This window comes from Ictidomys tridecemlineatus, chromosome 8 (assembly GCF_052094955.1).
Source record: "Ictidomys tridecemlineatus isolate mIctTri1 chromosome 8, mIctTri1.hap1, whole genome shotgun sequence".
Classification (NCBI taxonomy): Eukaryota; Metazoa; Chordata; class Mammalia; order Rodentia; family Sciuridae; genus Ictidomys; species Ictidomys tridecemlineatus.
Window position 1 is genome coordinate 98311818 of NC_135484.1, and position 23638 is coordinate 98335455.

The following is a 23638-nucleotide window of genomic DNA, read 5'->3' on the forward strand; positions in this document are numbered from 1 at the left end:
TAGTATGATACAAATTGAGAATTCTGGTCATTATTCCATAATAATGATTTTTTTCTTCATGAGAATTATAAAGTAGGATAACTTGGTAATTAATATGAGTTACTTTTTGTAGCAATAATCATAGTAGCAAAAGAACAAGACTTCAAGAATTAGCAGACTTTAATTAATATAAATGTTAGCTCTGTACCAGATATTTGACATAGACACTGAATTTCATTTCTTGGTGTATACAAATAAAGATAAAAATATTACCTGTGGTTATAAAAATAAGCAAAAAGCTATGCATTTTAATCAATTATAATTATTTTATGTAACTATTAGATAGTTCTAGACTCACAGAAAGCATTTAATAATTGTAGCTGTAATTATTATTACCATTATTCAAATCTATTACAATTCAAATCTTGTATCTCCACATATAGTCTTCTGGGATTATCTTCTGTATATTTGGTCAGGTTGTTTTCCATTTCTAAAATGCCAACTCCTTTCCTCTTCATTAAGCTAAATCCTAAACATTTCCAACAAGACTGACATCTATAATAACTTCCCTCACTAGCCATATCCTGTAATAATATTCCTGTTTTATTGAACTCAGTCAACAATTACTTTATTTATAATTTAAATTACAAAATGTTAATTTGATTGCATACAACTTGCCGTCTGTATCCACGGGTTTTACAACAGATTAAATACATTTGGAAACAATTGTGTCTGTACTGAACATGTACAGACTTTTTAATCCCATTTAAAATACAGTGTGATTGTCATTTACATAGTCTTTACCTTTTACTAGGTATTATAAGTAATCTAGTGATGATTTAAAGTTTATAGGAAGATGTCTTAAGTTATAGGCAAATCCCATGTCATTTATTTATTTGTTTGTTTGTTTGTTTGTTTATTTATTGGTACTGGGGATTGAACTCAGGGGTACTAGACCACTGAGTCACATCTCCAGCACTATTTTTGTATTTTATTTAGAGACAGCATCTTAGGGCCACACTAACTTGATGAGGATGACTTGAACTAGCAATCCTCCTATCTCAGCCTCTCAAGCCTCTAGAATTACAGGTATGCACCACCACACTCAGCCATGTCATTTAATTTGAGACTTGAGCATCTGCAGATTTGGGTTATCTCTAGTTGGTCCTGGAACCAAATCAAGCAGGAATAACTACTTGCTTTCTAGTTTTATTGTAGAATTAATAACTCTACATTGTGCATGTGTATTTTTTCTGCTGAATGAAATTTAATTTTTCAAATTAAAGTATTATCTTTTTTCCCCTTTAAAAATCATGTGTTCCAAAGAAAGCTAGTCCAGTGGTAGATATATAGTAGGTATTTAATGCATAATTCACATTATACCTAAATAAAAAATGCCCTTGGAGTCATACATAAAATGTTACCTTAAGAGGAGGTCAAATCAAAGGGATTTGCAGAAATAAGTAATTTTAGACAGGCCATAATTCATCTCTACATTCAAATTTACCAAATTATAGGATCTCCCCCCATACTTTCTCCACTTTTTTTCTCATAGGAGCAGAATAAATGTCATAACTATTGATCTTCCCCCTGAAAATCCATATTTTGAAATTAGCATGCACCATGCAAAAAAAAATATACCTTGGGTTTCTTGTTTTCGGGGCCTGTTGACAGGGACAATGCACAAGGTGAAATCAGCTCCTTGGTTCTTGTTAGAGAGATGGGAAGTGATGGGGTTGAAACGGGTGCCATGTGGTTGGATTTTGTGCTTTCAGATTTCATCATTCTTGAAGGCAATGAACCACTGCCACAATTTGGGTGCAGTGTTGAGGGACTGAGCTGTGGTGCAGGGGCGGGCAGAGCAGCAGGTGGGACTGAGGAGGACCCCAAGCTGGGAAGAGAGGCACAGCCAGCACTGGAGAGAGCAGGTGAAGAAAGAGCTGAAGGATTCAGCCCCTGGCCTGATGGTTTATATGATGCTCTTTTGGATCTGTCTATCAGGTTTGAAAGGGCTGGGGATGGATGGAAACATTTCTCTGGAGAGGAGGGCATGGTGCTGTGATTAATAGGTGGAGATACAGAAGATAATGCAGATGAGGCTAATGTAGAAGGGTGTGTGTATGTATTCCTGGGATTCTCTGAACCTCTGAGATCCCCATCCTGTTTGTTCTTTGAAGAAGAAAGTGAAGAGCTTGGTGGGACAGGAGGAAGATCTGCAAAACTAGAGGCATTGGTTTGCATTGTACCGCTCTTCAAAGAAGTAGGAGATGGTGTTTTCTCTACATTCATAGAAACAAGGCTGCTATTGACAGGTGTAGTAGGAGAGAGGGAGGACACCTGAGAGGTGGGAGTAGACTTGGTGAAGAAAGGGAGGTGGAAGGATTGCTGGGCCAGCTCAGAAACCTGGTGTTCTGCTTGTGCTGGAGACTGGGCTCTCAGGGAGCAACTTGAGAGAGATTTTTTAGGTGTGAGTGTGGTTTGCTTTACTTTTTGGTCAAGGGCGAGAGTGGAGGAGGCCAGGGAGTTGAGGGAGAAGGTGGGGCAGGATGCAGGGGACACAGGTCTTTGGTGAGAAGGGTTTGACTTGAGGATAGCAGTGAGAAGGGAAAGCCGAGAGGGCACCTGGGATTTCACCCCTGACTTTGAAAGATTTCCACTAGATGACATTTGGCTACAAACAGTAGAAGAGGAGCCATGGAAAGAGGAGGTAAATGGTTTCGGACTTGGAGAGAGTGAATGCATGACAATTCGCACTGGTATGTATGAGGCTGAATTCGACTTCAGGGAAGCACTGGAGGAAGGTGAAGGAGAAGTGGTTTTCAGGCTTTCTCTGGGACTAAGGACATTCGAGGTTAAAGGTGTCGTCTTCTTCAGAACTTCAGGTGCCAGTCCAGGGTTTTGATCTGCTGCACTTGGACTGGAGAGATTAGAACCTGGCAGTTGAGTGGAATGGGGAAACGGTAATGTCCACGAGGCGCCCTTCGATGCAGAAAAGGGTGAAGAGTGAGCAGTCGTTTGAAAATACGTAGCTGTTTCTTCTACCAGGGCCCCACTGACATCCAGCCTCCTAGTGTGGAACTCCTCTAGGACAGAGGCTCCATCGAGGTTAGCTGGGACAGGTGGTGTTTTCTGATTAGTTGGAGAAACAAAGGAGAAAGCAGGTGGTTTACAGGCAAGCTGCTCAGAGGTAGTGGGAGAAGAAGTTAACTAGAGGAGAGAAACAGACAGATTGAAATAGGACATTATTTGTGAAACTATCACAATATTCTTGTTACTGTGTCACTAAGCAAACAATCCTTCCACTAGTTTACACAAAAGGGGGTGCCTTACATCTTCATGAAAATGAAGGAATTTCTGTTTTTCTCATGAGGTCCTGCTACAAAATAAGATATAATAAACTACGAAGATTTGTATCCAATACATGATTGATTTCCTGGTTTGAAAACCAGTGTAAAATTTTCTGTGTTTCCATTTGGAAAATAATTCATTGACCATATCTAAAATATTTACTTTAATCTGGAATTGTGTAATCTGGGAAGAAATAAGTCACCATCTGTATAAATTTCAAACTTCACTTTGGAAAATGAAATAAAATTTTTTTCCATTGGAAGTATATAAACCGTAATGTGAGGATAATGACTACAATCCTAATAATAATAATAATAATCACACTTCAAGTGTTTAAAATTCTAGACATTTGGACTACTTAGCTCCTACATGTCATGAACCTGAAAACGTGCCCAGAATTCAAATGACAAAGCACCCAGAGCAATAAATTAAAAGAGTCAATGCAATGTCCAGAATAGAAAGAGAGCTCTAGATGATTCTGCCTAATTACTTGCCAGAATGAACACTTAAGAGGAACATTTAATGAACATTTAACAAATGATTTGGACTATGCTGGAAGGAATAGTCTCTCTTTGATATCAAAAGAAGCCAGAGTACTTATAAATATAATTCAACTGAAACAAGCAAGCAACCAATTCCATACCAAATAAAGATGCAATAAAAAACAATTCATGTTTTTCTAACAGAAGCTACAGAAAGCCTGTGAAATAACCAGTTGTATGTATTCTTGTGCTATTTTAAAAGTCACCCAGTACTTGAAGACAAGTAGGAATCATAAATGACTCCAAAATCTTGTAAAACGAGACTTCTCTTCAAAATAAATTTAATTGTCAACCTATAAGATAAAAAAATAAATATACATGTCTAATAAAGAATTTGGATATCAATATCAATATCAGCTATTCAAATATTCAGATAGACGTATTGCATTAAGTACATAGGAAGAAAATATGTATGAATATATCAATTAAACAACAAAGTTTTGGTTTATAAATAGAGTAAAAGATATTTCTTCATTTTGCTTTAGAGCATTTTAAGAAAGTGTCCATCAGCACTCAGACAAAGATATTTATGACATATAGTTTTGAACTCTAAAACTACTGAAAACTGACAAATTCGAATAAATTCATCACAAACTTTTTATTTTCTGAGGAAATAGACTAAAAATATTTCTTTCTTTTGTGTGTGAATCAATATGCATATTTGCAACACAGCATTTTTACAAATAAATAATATTTTATTAAATTGACATAATCCAGAATGTCAGAAAATCAGTGTAATTGATAATCAAGCAGAATTCCATCAAATTGAGAAAGAAAGCTGAACAATTAATATGCATAAGTTTTACTTAGAAACAACTCTGTTTAGCCAGTGTTTATGTGACTGATTCACGAGATTAGGGAATATATTTATATCCAAATGTCAGCATAATTCTTGTGTCACCACAAGAAGTTACATAATTACTTGTATTTGAATTTGTATTTAATGTTTAAGAAGTTATCTTCTTGGAATTAACAGTATATCCAGGGCCTGTATGTTTGTTTGTTTGTCTGTTTTAATGGTGAATGAGAGGTCTTCTTCAATTGTTTCCACGATTGATCTCTCCTCACAGAAGGAATGGAGCCATTCCAAGGCTCTGAAGGTGTTTGCACATTGAGACATGCCTAGAATAACACAGTCTGGTAACAGATTTTGTAAATAAATATTGACCACCACAAAAATCCTATCACCTTTCAGTCTGTTGTTTCCTAAGAACTTCAATGTATATGGAAAAAATCATTAATTCATCCTGATTATTTGCCAGAATGTCACTGTGTAGGATCATAGGTTCATAATTTTGAGGGGCTCATTCAGAGAAAAAACTTCCTAAGATTACAAATTTTAATTACCAATCATTCCATTATATTCAATGATATTACACTTAACATAAGTTACTCATAATGTTTCCATACTTTTAGATAATTAATTGACGAATAACTTCTGAAAGACTCTTAAAAGCCTAAGAATATTTATTATGCTTATGTTAATCTACATGCAATTTCATTATATTTTATTCCATATATTCTTAATTAGTTATAATATATTCATTTCCAACCTACAAATACACCATGATGTTATTCTAACTTATACAAATAAAAAAGCATGACACCATTGTTTTATAAAATTTCTAGGGGTGAAGTTTCATTTTATAATGGAAAAGACTCATTTCCCTGAGTTCCTCTCACAAATAAGTTTTTCTTTTAAAGAAAGTGTCCACACATGGATAAATAATATCATATAGAAGGAAGGAAAGGGCATATGTCAAATTCTCAGTCAGTGATTCAGAATCATCCTTCACTTTACTTCTTCCCCGATATACCCTACCAGTGATGATAAACTTCTTAATTTACATCCAAAAATTATTTCCATCCCTTTCTTTTATTCTCCAGGTTTGTTAATGATGCTTTAATTCCTTCCTCAAGACTATTCTCTGTCTTCTTTACCATTTGCTTCTTACCCCAACTTAAAGTTGAGTCCTTTGCTTAAACACCTCTATAGAGCTACCTGTGACTATCTACAGCATTCTTCTACTTCCTGAGCCCATTCACCTCACATGTACCCCAAAGTCATTCTCAAGACTCTCTTCTAAAAGGACTGTCTTGAACTCTGTACAATCACTATAATCTCAGTGACAAGATGCCTGCAATGTGCTACTCTCATTGGGTAGATGAACTCAATCATAATTTAACCCTTGCATCCTGTATCATAGAAACCCTTAGTTATTTGAGTAACCAATTAATTACAAAGCTGCCTTGTAATTTGACTAAATACAAAATGAGCTGCTTCTGTATATATTCTTTTTTTAATGTACCTGTGAGATTCCAAAATACCTGAATACAAGCTAAGATGAGTGATCTGCGAGCTGATGCTGTGAATAGGGTCCCAGTGTTCTGATAGCTCTTAATGTTTGCCTGTATAGTTGTACTCTTCCTTCTGCATCTGTACAAAGAAATCCTAGATTCCCCATTTTTCGTAACCACTATGTTAAAGTAGTTTGGCTTCCTTACCTATTGATCTGTCCTCTAACTCTGTGAAATACACAAAACTCTACAGGGTGTTTTTCAGCTTTTCTTAACTAAGCAAATTAAATAACCTTTTCTGTCATTCCTACCTGTAGCTGTTTCCCATTAAACTCAGTACCAGACTGAGCTTTTGATATCTAATCAATGTTCACCTATGCTCAAGACTTTGTCAATGATTTTACACCAGGAACTAAATAGTTTTCCTTTATAACAGAGTTGTTTTTTTGTTATTCAATCCCATCTCCCTAACTTCCTACTATTTTTCATTTTAGGTTTCAGCAATACTTTGTTCAGATTCAACCTTTTGGCCAGCATTGCCAACCTTCTAGCCATCTGGACCTCTTGCCCATCCACTTGGCAAATCCTCACTCTTAAATCAATCCCACTAACTGTCATTATGTTCCTGGATATGATCTACTTAAAGCTGCTATGTGAAAAAAAAATTGGTAGCACTCTGTTAACTGACTGGATCACTGCATTTGCCTTACAAATATTGTTCTATAGAAGGACACAGCTCAAAATGGGTGGGACTTTCCTGCTCCTGTGCAGAGGGACATCTTTTTCCACTCACACGTGGGGTAGGTGAGGCACCTCTGAGAGGTTTCTTCACCAATTTGAAGTCTATAGTTTCATCTGTGTCCCTTGTCTCTCATCTTTTTTGTTGGATTTTTTGCCATTTCTCCTGTTTGGAACTTGGCTTCCCCTCCTATCCGTCTCTTCCAAAGTGTTTATTCTCCACCAACCTTTAATCCGCCTATTCCCCCTTTAACTCAACAGACAGGTTTCTTCTCTCCTAGGAAAACTGAGATTAACAAGAAACCAAACTTTTCTAGATTCACTTTCATTCTCCTTTCTTTATTCTAAGGAGAAGTAGTGACCTTTCACTTTTTAAAAGGTATATTCTTCCTGGGTACTCTGAAACATGGCAGCTCTGGCCTTCTTAGGGATTTCATTTCTTCAGTTATTCCCCATGTCCTATGCACTCATCTTTGTGTATATCCATAGCTCACTCCTCCTAACATATGTCTAAAGAAGAAATATTCTCTCTTTGAAAATATAATAAATATCATTGTGGTAGACAGTAAAATGCCTGCAATATTCTATTTTTTATGTAATAAAAGCAAAGTTCTTTTCTCACCCCTTAATATGGGCCAGGGGAAGACTAACAAATGCAATACAAGAAATAGTACCTTGAAAAGTACTTGTACATTGGGTTAACTGACTTGCTGGTACAGAATGTCATCATGATGTAAAAGCCTTGGCTACTCTACTAGGCAATGTAAGACCACTCAGCAGACAAATAAACAATCACCAAACAGCTCACCAGCCATCAACCAACCCAGAAGCCTGTTGCAGACACATTGATGAACCCATAGCAAAGATCAGTCGAGCCTGATGCACACCTGTGAAATCACCTGATAGAACACAGCCAAAATTTTTGACCTGCAGATTTCTGAGCTAAATAAATGGTCTTGTTTTAAAAATGTTAAATTTTCACCTAGTTTGTTAACCAGCAAAAGTTAAACTGATCGAAATGAGTGCACACACATACACAAAAATTTGTGTTCCCATAGTTACAAGCTCTTCTTGGTCATATCTATACAATGTAATCACTATATTGATTTCTTTAATTCTTGTGACCAACATACCCTAAAATGACCCCTCTAAGAGTTTCAGCCTTGTGTAATTTGAGTGTGAGAGGAAACTGTGGCTTGATTCTTAACTAATAGAATCTGACACTGGTGACAAGATTTTTCAGAGGTAATTAAGGACCCTAAACAGATGACTCTAAGTTAATTAAAGGGAGATTATCCTGTGTGGGTGTGCTCTAATCAAGTGAGCTCTTCAAAAGAAGATTAAAGGGTAGAGACAATACAACAGATTCCTTTCCTCTGTTGCTCAAGTTAGAAAGCAAGCTGCCTGAATTCTACAGCCTCGTGGAAATGAATTCTGCACATCCCATAAAAGAGCTTAGAAGTGGGTCCTTCCTTGATTGAGACTCCAGAGCAAATGCAACCTGACACCTTGATTTCACTTGAGCAAAGGACCTAGCTCACTTCTTGATCTAAAGAAACTAGAGGAAATAGATAATATTTTTAATATTTTCTCAAGGCACTAATAATGGGTAATCTGTTATGTATTAGAAAGCAAATGAACTTCCCACTGACTTCTTAATCCCCTCACATCCTCTACCAAAGAAATCATTATCACCAAGGTCTATAATAACTTTTTTTTTTTAAGAACAATCAACAGGCACTTGGATTCCTTATCTTTTCTGATTTCTCTATGGGTTCTGATTCTTTCCATTTTTCTCTCCTTTTCAAAACTGTCTTATCTGGGGCCTCTGTTGCATCACTCTCTCCTGGTTTATTGACTATCTTTTGGTGACTGCTTTTCCTCTTCTTTCTCTTATTCCACCCTCTTTGGATGTGTTGGTACTTCCTTGCCAATTCTCATTGTCTGGAATGCCAAGAAATTTTATATTCATGCATCAAGTCTCAGCTCATACAACACTGCAATTGACCCTTTTATTTGGCTCTGGGCTCTCGTGAGTGAAGCTGAGCAAGTAGTGAGAACACTGCCTCTGACATCTGATTCTTTCTTTCTCCAGCCAGAGAAAAAAACTCAAGTTCTGATATCAGCAAGTCAGGAGAGCCTCTCTTCTTAAAAACCTGCACCACCTTTCTGCTGGAATTCTCAAAGCAACTTGATTTTTTCATAAGTACTTCCTTTGCACTTGGCTTAACGGTAAGAATTAGCCCACCCAGAGGGAACAACAAGACATTATTCATATTCACAAGTCTGCTCTGTCAGCATCAGAGCAGAGCCTGGGGCCTCCCACCAAGTTAGAAAAATTCTCCTAAGTGTGTCCAGTCTCATTCACATGGAAGGAGACAAAAAATGACAAAAGGAAGGTATCATATACTCATCCTAAGCAAGAAGGGAAGTGGAGAGGTGGCAGAGAGAAGATCACTACAGAAAGGTTCTTGGAATGAATAAAATCCCTTGATCATACATATTTCTCTCAATTAAAAAAATGAGTTCTCCAGATTTTTATGCCCTCCAACTGCTCAGAGCAATTATATGATCAGGAGGGTCTAAGTAGAATCTGTTTACTACTCTCATCTATTTGTGTAAGGTCAAACTTCTTTTGTTGTTATTGTTTGTCTTGCTGTCAGGCTCTGGTGGCTCTGCTTGGTATGCCGTCAGAATCTTCCAGCTGATGACCATGTGCACATCACTTCCTGGCATTTTAGTATAAACATGCCATGTTTCATGAAGCACTTATGGCATTCCAAGCCACTTGTTTCTGCAGTTAGCAGAATACCACAGGGAGGCTGAATACCACAACTCCTTTCAAGGTCTTCAATCTCTGAATTCCTGAGGCTAAAAGCTGTGGATGACTTGTTTTAGTGAACAAAATAAGCAACATCATTAATTATGAGAGAAGAGTCCTAGGTTCCCTTCCCTGCCCTGTTATAGTTTTTTTCTCAGCTGTAATGCCACTAAGAAAGTTCATATCTTAATGTCTGTGTCTTAAATCACAGGATCATGTGAAAAGAAGGATCACTTACTCAAACATTCATGAGATATTTTCTAAGCACCCACAGTGTTTCAGGCATTATGTTAAATGATGGGGACCAGAAATGAGAAAAGGACTTTTTGTTCTTGAGGGGTTTACAAATTGAGGTGAGAGAGAGATACATAAAGGCTACTGTAATATAATGTGCTGGTACGAATCTGGTATTTTATTATATAAATTGAGGCCTGGGGAATACAAGGAACATTTCTATGTCTAATGCCTTATGCAAATTCTTTTGTTGTAATTCATTTTCAGTTGATCTATGAAGTCAAAGTATAATCACATGTCACTTAATGACAGGGATTTATTCTAAGAAGTGAATCATTCAATGATTTAGTCATTGTACAAAGATTATGGAGAGTACTTACACAAACTAAGACAGCTACAATGACAATAGGCTAATCTTAATGGAACCACCATCATATGTGCCATCTATCACAGTTATGTAACATGAAACAGTATTTAATAAATATATATGCTGATATCCAAATTTCCCAGAATTTTATATTAAAAAAACCTCTTTATTGAACCCCAGCCAGTTCTTCTAATCGTATTTTCCACATCCTCTCCCTACTTCTAATATCCAAGCTATAGCTAACAAATGGAGACTACCCTCCCCTCTCTACCTGTTTCTTACTATGTTCCCCCAAATGCTGCCATTTCAAACTTCTTAAATCAGAGTATCTTTGATTGAGATTGTACCAGGAGTCAGGCACTATTCTAGGCTCTTTGCATATATTATCTCAATCTCAAAGGAAGTTGATATCAATACTTCATTTCATAAAAGGGGAATCTAAGACCCACAAGTTCAAGTAACTTGCTCAAAACAGCATAGCCAGTAAGTGTCCTGAATCACTTTTGTTTTTCCTGTATCACAACCTCTTCTACCATGAACCTCCTTGTCCTCACCTTCCATTCATGTCTCAACATGTTTTCTATCCTTATCATTCCAATCATACTGTTCCCACTAAGGTCATCAAACGACATTCTAATTTCCAGAATTAATGTGTTTGAGGGGACTATTTGAGTTTTTTATTATTATTATTATTATTTTTACTGTAGACTCAACTCTTTGTTGAAAAACCCTTTAATTTTTTTTTTTTTCTACAGAGTCTCACTGTATTGTCCAGGCTGTCTTAGAAGTCCTTAGCTCAAGTGAGCATTTTAAGTAGCTGAGACTAGAGGCACACACCACCGCAACTGATTCCTTTATCTTTTATTTTCATGTATTACACAAGTCCTTTTGACTTCCTGGCTTGCGTCTGCCATCATCTTTTCTACATTCTTTTCCTGAGGTCGCTGTCTCCATTCCTATCCCTTTTACTTCAATACCTAATGTCTCCATTGCCAACCTCTCCCCTGTGCTCCAGATTCACACTTTCAACTATTTTCTACATATCACCCTGCAATGCCACCAAAGCTGCTCAAGCTCAGCATCAGACGTCTGATCTCCTCCTACCCCCTTTCAAGATCCTTTACTCTTTCCTCTATGAATAATGCCATCACTCATTCACAGTCCAGGATTATAAGCTTCATTCACGATTGATTTTTTTTCTCATTTACTGTCAGCGAACAAGTCCAACTATTTCTATCCTCATATGGTTTTCTTCTTGTACCTACTGTCACCGGTTTAATGTTAAGCTTTATCACAGTTCTTTCATACAAATCGCTCTGTTGTCATTTCTCTTTTAACTCTAATACTATCTGCAGATAAGACAATCCTTAGGCTTTTCTATGAACATTTAAGTCTCTTATTTCTGAATTTAAGAGGATTTCGATTTAACTGCTTATTTTGTATAGCATTTTCACGTTTGACTATCACTTTCAAATTATTTAGTGATTTTTTTAAAAAAACATAAGGTACTTTTGCTTAAATATGCCACACCAGAGCATGTATTTGGGATGCATAAATCCACAACATTTGTATTACTATGTTTAAGACATATTATGCATTATAGGGAAGAAAATGCTTAGTAAAAATGAATTTAACATGGAATAGGAGAAATAACATATGTACTGAAATAGTTATAATACATGCTGGAATATGATGAATATAAAACTGGTACATAAAAAAGTCCATCAAAATTACATTGAGGGAGTGGTTTCTTCAACTGAAAGAACCTAAGCAGCTTTGTTAATGAGTTTATATCTGAGCAAGGATATCAGAAAATGAGCAGAATGTGAATGGCTAAATGTTCTTCACACACATTATTGAAGCCCATTTACGTGCAAAGCACTACACTTAGTACTATGGATACAGAAATGAGTAAGAGACATTCCTTGACATCCAGTTGTTTCCAGTTTAGTAAAGAATAAAAATAAAATCAATTCTTACAACAAAATGAAAAGGAATTATGATGGAGATTTTTTTTTTAGAAAAAGCTACAAAATAATAAAGAAAATCACAAAGATGAAGGAGAAATAGCCACAGCACCCCACAGGGACTGTGTCTAAGAGAAGGTCCAACTTGAGCTGAGCACAGGCTCAAGCAACCAAGGACAAAATGGAGGTGATCCCAGGAGGAAACAACATTCCACAAGGTAGCACAAAAAGACGGATTCATCAATAAGGGGGGAAAAAATTGTTCAAACTACTTTGAGAGGCTTTCAAAGTGCTTGTCTAGTAGCTCCTCAAGAGGGCATATCAGTACCAGCTCATGCTCCCTTGTCAAGGGGTCAGAGCTCTGCTTCTGCTACCTACTCTGCAAAGTCAGCCTCTGCATTCCTACATTCTAACCAAACCTTGCCAAAAGTCACCTTCAGTTTTTATTATACCAAATCACTTGTGGATGGTTAAATCTCCCTTTTTTTTTCCTTTAAAATTCTCTATTGCTGTCACAGACGTGGGTGTCTTACTTCAGAAGAGGCTGTCTACCTGAAAGAAGTTTCCAATCTTGCTATAAGTTTTGGAGTGGAATACTACTACCACCACCGCCACCACCGCCACCACCCCCACCACCACCGCCACCACCCCCCCACACACACATACTCCAGTGAGCACAGTGCTATTCTGGAGGCTTCCAGGACCACAAAAGACATTTTCTTTAAGACACCTGGGGGAAACTATTGTCCTCAGGTACACCTATTTCCTGGATTAGGCTTTCACTATTCTTTTATTAGTTTAAAAGCAATGTCCACCTCTAATAGCCACTGAATGCTGCCTCACTAGATCTTTCCAATGTCCAAAATGTGCTTCTTAAAGCAACCAACTCACCAAGTGTTCTCTCCTGACACCCCCCAACACAACCTTTGCCAGGAATTGTTCAAAGAGGTTATATTCTCCCAAATCTGCCTTGTGTTACAAATTCTTTCAGCCAATTCATGGTATAATTTGTATGTCATTTTTATCTCATCATTTTATCAATGTTTATACTGTGATGATTTATGATCTTGAGATTTGGGGGTTTTAATATATACCTCTTTAAAAGTTTTATATACCTTAAACTGGAAGACCTTTGCAGACAGCCCAGGACAAAAGGCATATAAACAATTCTTTTCCGTAGGGCAAGAAGACAAAACCTACCTGTCCATGCTTTTGCTGAGAAGCCATCCCATGAGAAATTTCAGAATATGATGAGGACTTGAGATCCGTGCCCCTTATTTTGGGACGCACCACGTCAGAGACCAGACTGGAGGAGATTGCCAGAGACTTGGGCCGGGCAGCCATATTGCCCGTGCCCCCTGGGGGACCTTGCTCGCCTTTTCTGCTTGTAACTTCATCTTCCCCTTCAGAGTCCACAATAAAAACATATTCTGCTTTGAAGAGGTCACTCTGCTGCATGCCTTGAGGTTGGTTTGTTTCAAGTACCCTTCCTTGTATACTCTTTCCACTGGCCTCTGATGGATGAGTCAGTGTCCCTTGGTTTCTCTCTTCTTGGCTCCCACGATTAAAGGTCAGGTAGTCATTGGAATTAGACTGCAACACAAAGAGATAAAAACATTAACATTGGCTTGAAAAATGTCTCTTCTTTGTTAACATACACTGAAAGGTTTTACCTGCTTATTAAAAGGTTTTTTTTTTAATATATTTAAAAATCAAGTTGACTTAATAGAGATTGGATGGAAGTTAATGGTTTACTTTTACTAGCCCACCTGGCTCAAGCCCAAACTGATTAGGGCTCAGAAATAACGACAACAAATAAACCTAACTGCCTCCTAGAAAAATCATAGTATAATTTTTTAAAATTTTTATTTATTTGCTTATTTATTTATTTATTTATTGGTACTGGAGATTGAACCTAGGGATGCTTTCCCACTGAGTCACATCCCCGACCCCTTTTTTTATTTTATTTAGAGACAGGGTCTCACTGAGTTGCTAAGTGCCTCATTAAGTTACTGAGACTGGCTTTGAACTTGCGATCCTCCTGGATCAATCTCCCATGTCATCATAGTATGACTTTTGATTTAGAGAAAGAGAGCAAGCAATGTTGTGTGTAAAGATATTCACAAAACAAATGGAGATTAATCAAAGGTTTAGTTTACCGGCCATATAACCTGTATATCTTTCATAATCCCAGAGAGGAGGGGAGAAAATAACATTGAAAGAGTCTACAATAATATAAATCTCTCTGAAAGTCTGAAAAGAAAAGTAAAATTGGAACAAAATGCAGAGATAGTTACATAAAACAATCTGAGCTAATTGGGAAGAGCTCATGAATAGAACACAAAAAGATACAGGGACATTTTTAGAACAAAGTCTATGTAATTTAGATTTGCAATTCTCAATCTCTTCCTATTGGATTTTCTTTGAATACACAGAAGTGTTCCAAAACCAGAATTAACATGGCTTTATCAAGATACCATACTCCAGCCATACATATCAAGACTGTGCTTAAAAGATCCAGGTCAATTTCCTTGTTTTGATAACTATTCTATGATTACTCTTTTTATTTTCTCTGCAACTTTTCTGTAAAGCTAAAAATATTTTAAAATAAAAAGATGAGCCACTAAATAACAATTTCCACTATGCTGGTCAATTCAGTATGTGACAATGTGTGGTATATGTTGTGTGAAGCTAGAAGGAAAATGATGGATTAGACATGAATAGGCCAACAAATAATTTTTTACACCCATCCCACAATATTCAAATGCTGTTGCTGATGATAAAGCAGAAACTACCTCAGATTAGGATTTCTCTGTCCAACTTTCTCTATTCCCTTATTCTGACTTACTTTTTATTTCTAAAGCATTTAGCACTACCTAATATTTTGTTACATTCTTTCTGTTTGTTTTTCTTTTCTCGTTTTATTCCTCAAATAACCATATGAGCTGTCTTTATTCACAAGGAATACAATAATCAAGGACAAAGTATATATTCTGTGAAGAACCATTAAACATGTAAATGAATAAAAGGTTACTTAAGCCTATTCTAATATTGTACAGTTTGAAAAATTGGGGAAAATCTTTAATTTTTTAAAGATGTGATTACACATATATCATTGCAATTGGCTGATGAAAATTTGCAATCTTGGAGGTCTGAAACCAAGATCTGTTCATATACCTACAGTTACACTGTTCAGAGAGTCTAATTATATGTAGTTGAGAACTATTCAAAAGAAGCTTCCCACAAATGTCTTATAGAATATTCTTTAAAATAAGATAATAGCAATGAAAATCTCAGGATCACTGGCAAATTACTACTTTATAGATAGTGTATTTCCATATACACAAGATGAATCCAATTATTTTATCCCCTTCTAATTGACTCAAGAATAACACAAAATTCTCATAATCTCATTTTATTAGAACAATAAGTAAAACAATATTAAAATACATTTTAAAGAGAAAAAATTTATCCAAACTATTATTGTTCTAACACAAATCATTTTCATATTTTTAAATTTAAATTTCTTCCCCAGGACTTATTTTAGACAGATATAATCAAGGTGAATATGAGGAATAAAATTTTGTAGCCTACTTTATCACCTAATATAATACAGTTAATTAATATTTTCTATTGAATTATATAATCACTCAAATTATAACTCTGTCAAGCTTACACACCAGCATATTCTTAATTTTCGTCTGATTATTAGATATGAAGCTGTTTTACTTTATGTAATAATTATTTACATGACATTTTCCTTCTTTTGTACTATTTCCCTCATATACAGTTCCAAAAGTAGATTATGGAAAGGTTATGAATAGTATTATGACTGTGGATAAAGATTTCCAACCCAATTTTACAAATTTGCAAAACTGCATCAACATTGGGTGTTATTCATTTTAATCTTCCTAATTTATTACATGATGAATAACAATATCTCACTGTTTTGTCTTGCATTTTCTTTCAAGATAAATTTAAACACTAAAAAATTTTATTATTTTTAACTGTTTTTAATAGAATAAAAACTTATTACTCAGCAATAAAAGAGAATACAATTTTTACTATCTTAAGATGCATTTGGGAGAATGCATTTGGGTCATTTGGGATGCAGAATTTTTTCCTGAGAGTAGTAAACAATAGGATATCAACTCAAAAGAGTTGAGAATAGTCAGGCATGGGGGCACATGCTATAATCCCAGCGGCTTTGTAAGCTGAGACAGGAGGATCACGAGTTCAAAGCCAGCTTAGCAAAAAGTGAGGTACTAAGCAACTCACTGATACTCTGTCTCTAAATAAAATACAAAATAGGGATGAGGATGTGGCTCAGTGGTTCAGTGCCACAGAGATCAGCCCCCTAGTAGCCCCTCCCCCTGAAAAATAGTAGTTGAGAAAAATGCATTAGAGAAAACATGGGATTTGGTAACATTTAGGCTTCTCGTGTAAAATTATATATATACATATACATATGTATATATATAAAAGATATATAATATATATAATTATATATATAATAGATAATACACATATATAATACTTTCAGTGCTGGTGAACAAACCCAGTATCTTGCACACGCTAGAAAAGCACTCTACCACTGAGCTACACTGCAGATCTCATAATTAAATTTTTAATCAACCTTAAATCTCAGTATCTAACTTTAAGCAGAGGAAATAAACATTGACACAGAATTTCAAGTCGTTCTTATGGACAATGTAACATAATTGTTTGGAAAAAAAAAAGAATAAAAATAATCCTACCCTATTTACAGTTTCTGGACTCTTATCACTTGGTTCCTCGGGAATTTTAACAAGGAATTTGGAAGTGTCAGTCAACTGAATGTGGGTTGGTAATCTTCTGACAGTGGGGACAAATGTGAAGATCAGAGGTTTAGCTTCAGAATCACCAGAAGAGACCTATGAGATATGTAATAAATTAGACTTTCAGCCTTGTCAAATTTCATCTCGACTCTATTTTTCTATATACAATCATATTTATCTCGTTTATTTTGATAAATTGTCCATTTATCATGAGTATGGCTGTTAAAAAAAACATAAAAATAGTCAGAGTATATCAGAACTTCTTTTATATTACCATTTACCAAAGAAAGCAATCAACCCCGGGAAGATCCTATGTAAGGGATAGTAATTACTCAGTGGGCTAGCAAGCTGATCAGCTAGAACTTTACAGGGTATCTCTACCTTAGTGAGATCACCACAAATACAGTATCGGGTCAGTTTGAAAATTGACTTTTATCCCCTTAATCCTAGGTTAGCAGTTTCCATTAATTGACTCATGATCAAAAAGCATGCAAGAGGGGCTGGGGATGTGGCTCAAGCGGTAGCGCGCTCGCCTGGCATCCGTGCGGCCCGGGTTCGATCCTCAGCACCACATACCAACAAAGATGTTGTGTCCGCCGAGAACTAAAAATAAATATTAAAAAATTCTCTCTCTCTCTCTCTCTCTCTCACTCTCTCTCTCCTCTCTCACTCTCTCTTTAAAAAAAAAAAAAAGCATGCAAGAAAATTCCAACTTTTATCACTTTCAAGAATTTGCCGTATGGCAGGTCCACAGGAGCAGGGGATATAAGGCTAACTAGGAACTGTACACTACTCATTTAAAAAAAAAAATGGTATCTCTAGAATGCTAAGGAAGCAGTGATAAGGGGTTCCAAACACCCAAAATAGGAAGTCATAAAAGGCAACACCTGAGATGTAAGTATCAGGGAAAGGAAGCTAAGGGCACCCCAGGCTGGGAAAAGCTAATGAGTGAAAGATGGTAAGCATCACAGCACGGTGTGACTCAGACTTGGGTTTTGTCCTGTTGGCATCAGAGAACCATTTAAGCAGTATTGATTGAGAGGTGACATGGTCATATTAAATTTTTATATAGATGAATCAGGCATTCTAAATCACAAAGCCAAAGCCCAAAGCCATAAACTGAGGAATAAATTGGAAGGGAAGTAAAGGAAATGGCAATGTAGACTATTTTTTTTAGAAGTCTGGATGTGATGTTAAGACAGAGTTTGAGAGTAGTTAGGAAAATAGAGTCAACGAGATGCCTCTGTTGTTCTTATAATGGAGTAAATTTGAATGTATCTTCAGACAGTTGGAAAGACCTGCAGAAAATGAAAGGGGAGCAAGATCCTGAAGAAAGCAGAAAAAGAAGATGAGGAAACAAATGAAGGAACAGGGTCTCCTTTGAGACTACAGTAAGTGACCTAAGATGTTTAAAGACATGAATGTTGTGCGGTGGAGGAAATGGGAAGAGTGGGAAGTGCATGAGAATAGGAAACAATACTGAGAACAGTAAACAATAGGATATCAACTCAAAAGAGTTGAGAATAGTCGGGCACGGGGGCACATGCCTGTAATCCCAGTGGCGCTGTAGGCTGAGACAGGAGGATCACAAGTTCAAAGCCAGCCTCAGCAAAAAGTGAGGCACTAAGCAATTCAGTAAGACCCTGTCTCTAAATAAAATACAAAATAGGACTGGAGATGTGGCTCAGTGGTTGAGTGTCCCAGAACTCAGACCCCCAGAATTCAGCCTACCTTTTTTGGAGGAAGGTTCCCGGGATTGAACTCAGGGGCACTCAACTGAGCCACATCCCCAGCCCTATTTTGTATTTTATTTAGAGACAGGTTCTCACTGAGTTGTTTAGCACCTTACTGTTGCTGAGGCTGGCTTTGAACTCAGGATCCTCCTGCCTCACCCTATAAAGCCACTGGAATTATAGGCATGTTCCACTGAGCCCAGCGGAATCACTTTTGATCTAACTAATTTTCATGATAAAATCAGCCCCATGTAGTCAAAATAGCACTGCCCCTATGCCATCTCCATGCCTTCCTCAGAAGATACATGCTTGGGACCCCTCAGACTGTATGTCCTTATAGGGATCATCTTTAACCTGGTTCACATTAGTGCCCATGAGAAGCCGGGGCTCTAGGTCATCCCTTGCTCCCTACATGCTTTGCCCATCCCCAGTTTTGTTCCTATCTTGCCTCCTGCTCCAAGTCTGGAAACCATTTCATTGTGCACTTCCTGGTATTCTGTCAGCCATTATAAAACCCTACTTGTCCTTAACTTCTCTAAATATTTCCTTTACTTTCTCATTCTAACACAAACATGCTTCTCTCTGAAGGTCTATCTCCCCAAGAAGCTCTCACAGTGGTGGCATTTCCTCTCATACTTATGTACCACTGCCTGATGGAAGATAGATATCCTCCTTGCTCCTTATTAATATTATTATCATTATTACTTTTTTTGCTTCCAGACCATTCTTTTTCTTTTTCTCTCTTACATAAGCACTTCTAGCTTTGAACCCCATGTCATCAGTCTGTTCCGTTTATACACGTCCCAGTAGCAGCCATCTGTCCACCCATACCTTAAGCCCTTCTTTCCTTGAAGATGTTCCTGGATCAATGCTATTCTTTCCAAAACTAGGCTTTTGAAAATTCTCAATATAATGTTTCAAGGGATAATTTTTCTAATATTGTGTTTCCTTGACCTTTATTCTTCCTTGCTTCTCACATTTCTAGCCTAGATCAGTAGCTTCATACCCTTTATAATTCTTTTATTCTCTGACCACCACTTCCTATACTCTCCAAATCACTGGATCTAGTACTCCAACATCTACTTGATTTTTCCAACATCATGTTTTCCTACAATATCCATGGTTGAACCTCTGAAACTCTGCCATTACATGCACCAACAGATGAGAAAGAACTAGTACAGATGGCATGCACATCTTAAGGAAGATGGAAAGGCCTGCAGCATCATGGCCCACAGTGGGAAAGAGACCTCCCCCAAAACAAAGGGACTGACAGACTTTACTGAATACCCAGTCCAAATTATGTCCAGGAATCTGTAGCGAGTTGTTTGGCTGTTTGGTAGTCTCTGGGATGATGCTGACCTGATTGTCCAAGGAACAGAGAAAGTAAATCAAGGCATTTATAGAGTTTATATTTGGAGGTAGTTTCAGGAGAAGGATTTTGTGAGTGTAAAGAAATTAAGGATATTTGTGTGAATCGAGCACATTATCAACTGCAGAGTTCAGTTTGAATCCATAAGGAAGGAAGATCTCAAGTTCAAATATCTAGAGGTCTATGGCCCAGAAAATAGATCTGATACAGTGGTAACTATTTGAGAGAATTCTCTGAGGTTATAACATGGTACATGAGGGTTTAATCATTAGAAGAATGGTGATTTGGATGATTTTAAAGTCTAAACTTCAGTCCTGAGAAAAATATGGGAGAAAGAGAGCACTGAGCTTATAAAGGTCAAGAAACTGTGAGGCAAGAAGGTCAAAAAAAAAAGCCATTTTTGTGAAAAGAAAAGCTGCACTGGGTGATAGCAAGATCAGGCAGACAGACTGACAGCACAGCAGCACAATCTTGGATAAGTGTGACACTGGGGTCAGAAGTGTCCCCAAAACAGAATACCTGGAACACTAGATTATTCATTAGAGACATTCTTTTGGAGCATGAAATCAAACAAGGAGGACTGAATATCCTTCTAATAGGTTTCACCCACATTCTAGATAGGCCAAGTGAAATAACCTGGATCATTGGTTATGCGGTATAACTTCCTGCTAGTTAGAATACCTATGCCTTGTAGAAACAACCTATATTCCTTAAGGTGTATCAAGCAGACAGACAAACCCTTCTGAAACAATTTTCATTCTTCAACATTTCTTTCTGCCTTTATTTCCTTGTTACTGTCATGTCCCAATTCCTAGGTGGCAGCTTCTCATCAGAAGCAGTAAATCACTACTTTCCTTTGTAAGAAGGAACATCAAATCCCTTGTGAGGCTTAGGGATCCCCCCTAGGCTGATGAGCAATTCACAAAACTGTGGACTTGTTAGATGCTATTTTCTTGGAAGGTTTCTTTGCATGACTAATCTTATCAATATCCTGATGGAATGGAGAGTAGTTTGGGTAAGTAAATCACCAAGTATAGCTCAAATAACCCATCTCGAATTTCACCTTTGAGCACAAAATAAAAGTAAACCTTTGGGAAGAAGAGGTGAAACTATGACCTTGCCCTGAGGTTTTACAGGTAGATCTCACCTTCTCATGTGATAACCATCAGCCTGTTTTAGGACTATCCAAATGAAACTTAAATAGTGATATGTGAAAGGCTTCCATATGAGCATCCCATGCTTCAAAATACATACAACCGTCATAAAAAGGAGCTTGACCTTCTAAAACACACACGATGATGAAAATTTACTTTTTCAAATGGCTTGCACAAGCATAAAATTTAAAATACAAATAGAGTACCACAATTGACATATCACAAACTGTACACTTTTTAAAGGTTGATGGCTATAATCTTAGTGAATAATACAGAAATGAAATATGAATGAAAACTGATGCTTCAAAGAATAAGGTGCGCTTTCTTTACAATACCTTCAAAGAAATTTCTAAACAGAGCCACATGCTGAGATTGGAGGCGACTGAATAGAAGCAAAATTATTTCCTTCTACCTTACTGTTATATTTTCTTACAGAAACATCCATGTCCTATGTACAATTTCTGGGCCAGTGTAGGAAAATGATTTCTTACTTTAGTTGAACTAATATATGATGTCATTCCAGAAAACATAAAAATAGAAAATATAATAGGACTAAAGACTTATTCATCTTCCCGGATTACTGTTGGGGAGTTAAAAGATCAGGGATAAATTCCCATGCACACATATATATCCTTAGAAGAATTATCATCAAAATGGCAATTGTTTGTTATTACTTTTAAGCTAACGGTACAAAATTAGCATGGGGCTCTTTCCAGAACCTTTGCTTGGCATCCTCTCATCTTAACAAAAATCAAATATGCATTTGTAAAGAATTTCAGATGGAAAAGAATTTGAAAGTACACTAACCACGCTATGCAATAATCAGATGAAGAACCACATGTTAGCTAGTAGACTTTTGAATCCCTTGTTCAGGAAAGAAAAAAATACATATATTTGCTATTTACTGCACACTGTGTGGCCAAGTTCCAATGGAGCCCCAAAATGAATTGCTATGGTGATGAAAAATCATTTTCCTCATAAAGCAGAAACAGATGCAAGTTAATAGCACTGCACTTGTTAATTGGCAATTAACACTTTCCGTTGCCAATGCCGTTTAATCATCTTATTTCCTATCCTGGGGAAACTATTTTAGTATTAGAAACAAGTACTGAAAGGATTAAAATATTTTCCTAAATATGCTTTGAAATGCTCACTATCTCTAAAACTGACACCTTCTCACCAGACAGCCCTATAATTTGAAAAATTGTTTTCACCAATGCCACGCAGGCTAACTGCTCCTTTGCTCAGATTCAGGCTGTAATGCCTCCCTTCCCAAATTTCCCTGAAAGTTCTCATCCTTCCGATGTTGACATCTGCACTCACACATGGCCACCAGCCCCTTACTGAGAAGAGGCAGTATGAGGTATGTTAGCATTAACATGATGCCCAAGGCAGTCCTGAGTATTGTCTTTGCCCAATGAGCAGTTTTACCTTCAGCAGTTCATCCTTTAACTGTAGATAGCATTTCATTTTGCTATACAGACAAATCTATGAACACCCGGGTAGCTCTCCCTCACACCCTCTTGCAGCAAACGCCAGGAATACAGTGCGCTGCTTTTAAAAGTTATTAAAAGCATGAAGCAAAGGCTTCTTTTTACCTGGGGTGTGGTCTGAATGCTCCCTGCTAAGATGCACGAGTTCATTTGGAAGTAATTGTTCCCGCAGTCACTCAGAAGCCCCTGTTCTGGAAGCATTGATTCATCACATAAGAGACTGAGCAAACCAATGACTGAGGTGGGAAGAGAGCCTGTTACTAAAACAACACACACACACACACACTCACTCACATAGAAAAAAAGGGAATTTTAAAAAGAGGTAAAGCAGAATCCTCCCTGAATTGAATTTTTTTTTTTTTTCCGATCCAAAGACCAGATTTATGCTTTGACAATTCTTTAGATTTGGAACTTCATGAGAGGTCATACTGGCTGCTGAAATGGGATCAGTAGAAGTAAAAAAAAAAAAAAAAAAAATACCACCTATATGTGTTTGCCCTCTTTTCTTGTCATGCATGTTTCCAATTATATATTCTGTGAAGGAAAAGAGAAGCCAGATTGTGCAGCAATGAGAAGCTGATTAAAGGGCTTTAGCATCTGCCAATCTCAGTGATCAGTTGGTCAGACTCACAAAGAATATTCCGAGGTACAAATAGGTGCAAACACTGTGTCTAAATAAAGAACTAGAAAGCACAGTGATATTTCAAAGAATCAATAAGTTCAATTATCAGCCCTTGGTGTCTAAAGTGCAAGCAATGATATAGAGCATCTGTGGTGA

The 23638-nt window shown here is 36.9% G+C and overlaps 1 protein-coding gene across 15 annotated transcripts in view; it reads right to left on the reverse strand.

Moving 5' to 3' along the window:
- Positions 1-23111, reverse strand: part of Mlip (muscular LMNA interacting protein) — a 124509-nt gene extending 101398 nt beyond the window's left edge. For 7 of the 15 annotated variants that reach the window (XM_078019864.1, XM_078019869.1, XM_078019871.1 and 4 more), the window contains exons 1-4: positions 22966-23111; positions 17052-17207; positions 13495-13887; positions 1621-3186 (exon numbers count right to left, since the gene is read on the reverse strand). In XM_078019864.1, coding sequence (XP_077875990.1) covers positions 1621-3186; positions 13495-13887; positions 17052-17207; positions 22966-23061 — 2211 coding nt within the window. In that variant the 5' untranslated portion in view covers positions 23062-23111. The remainder of the gene's footprint in view (positions 1-1620; positions 3187-13494; positions 13888-17051; positions 17208-22965) is intronic. The other 8 variants (XM_078019875.1, XM_078019874.1, XM_078019873.1 and 5 more) reach the window with 4 other exon arrangements.
- Between the last annotated feature and the right edge of the window lie 527 nt (positions 23112-23638).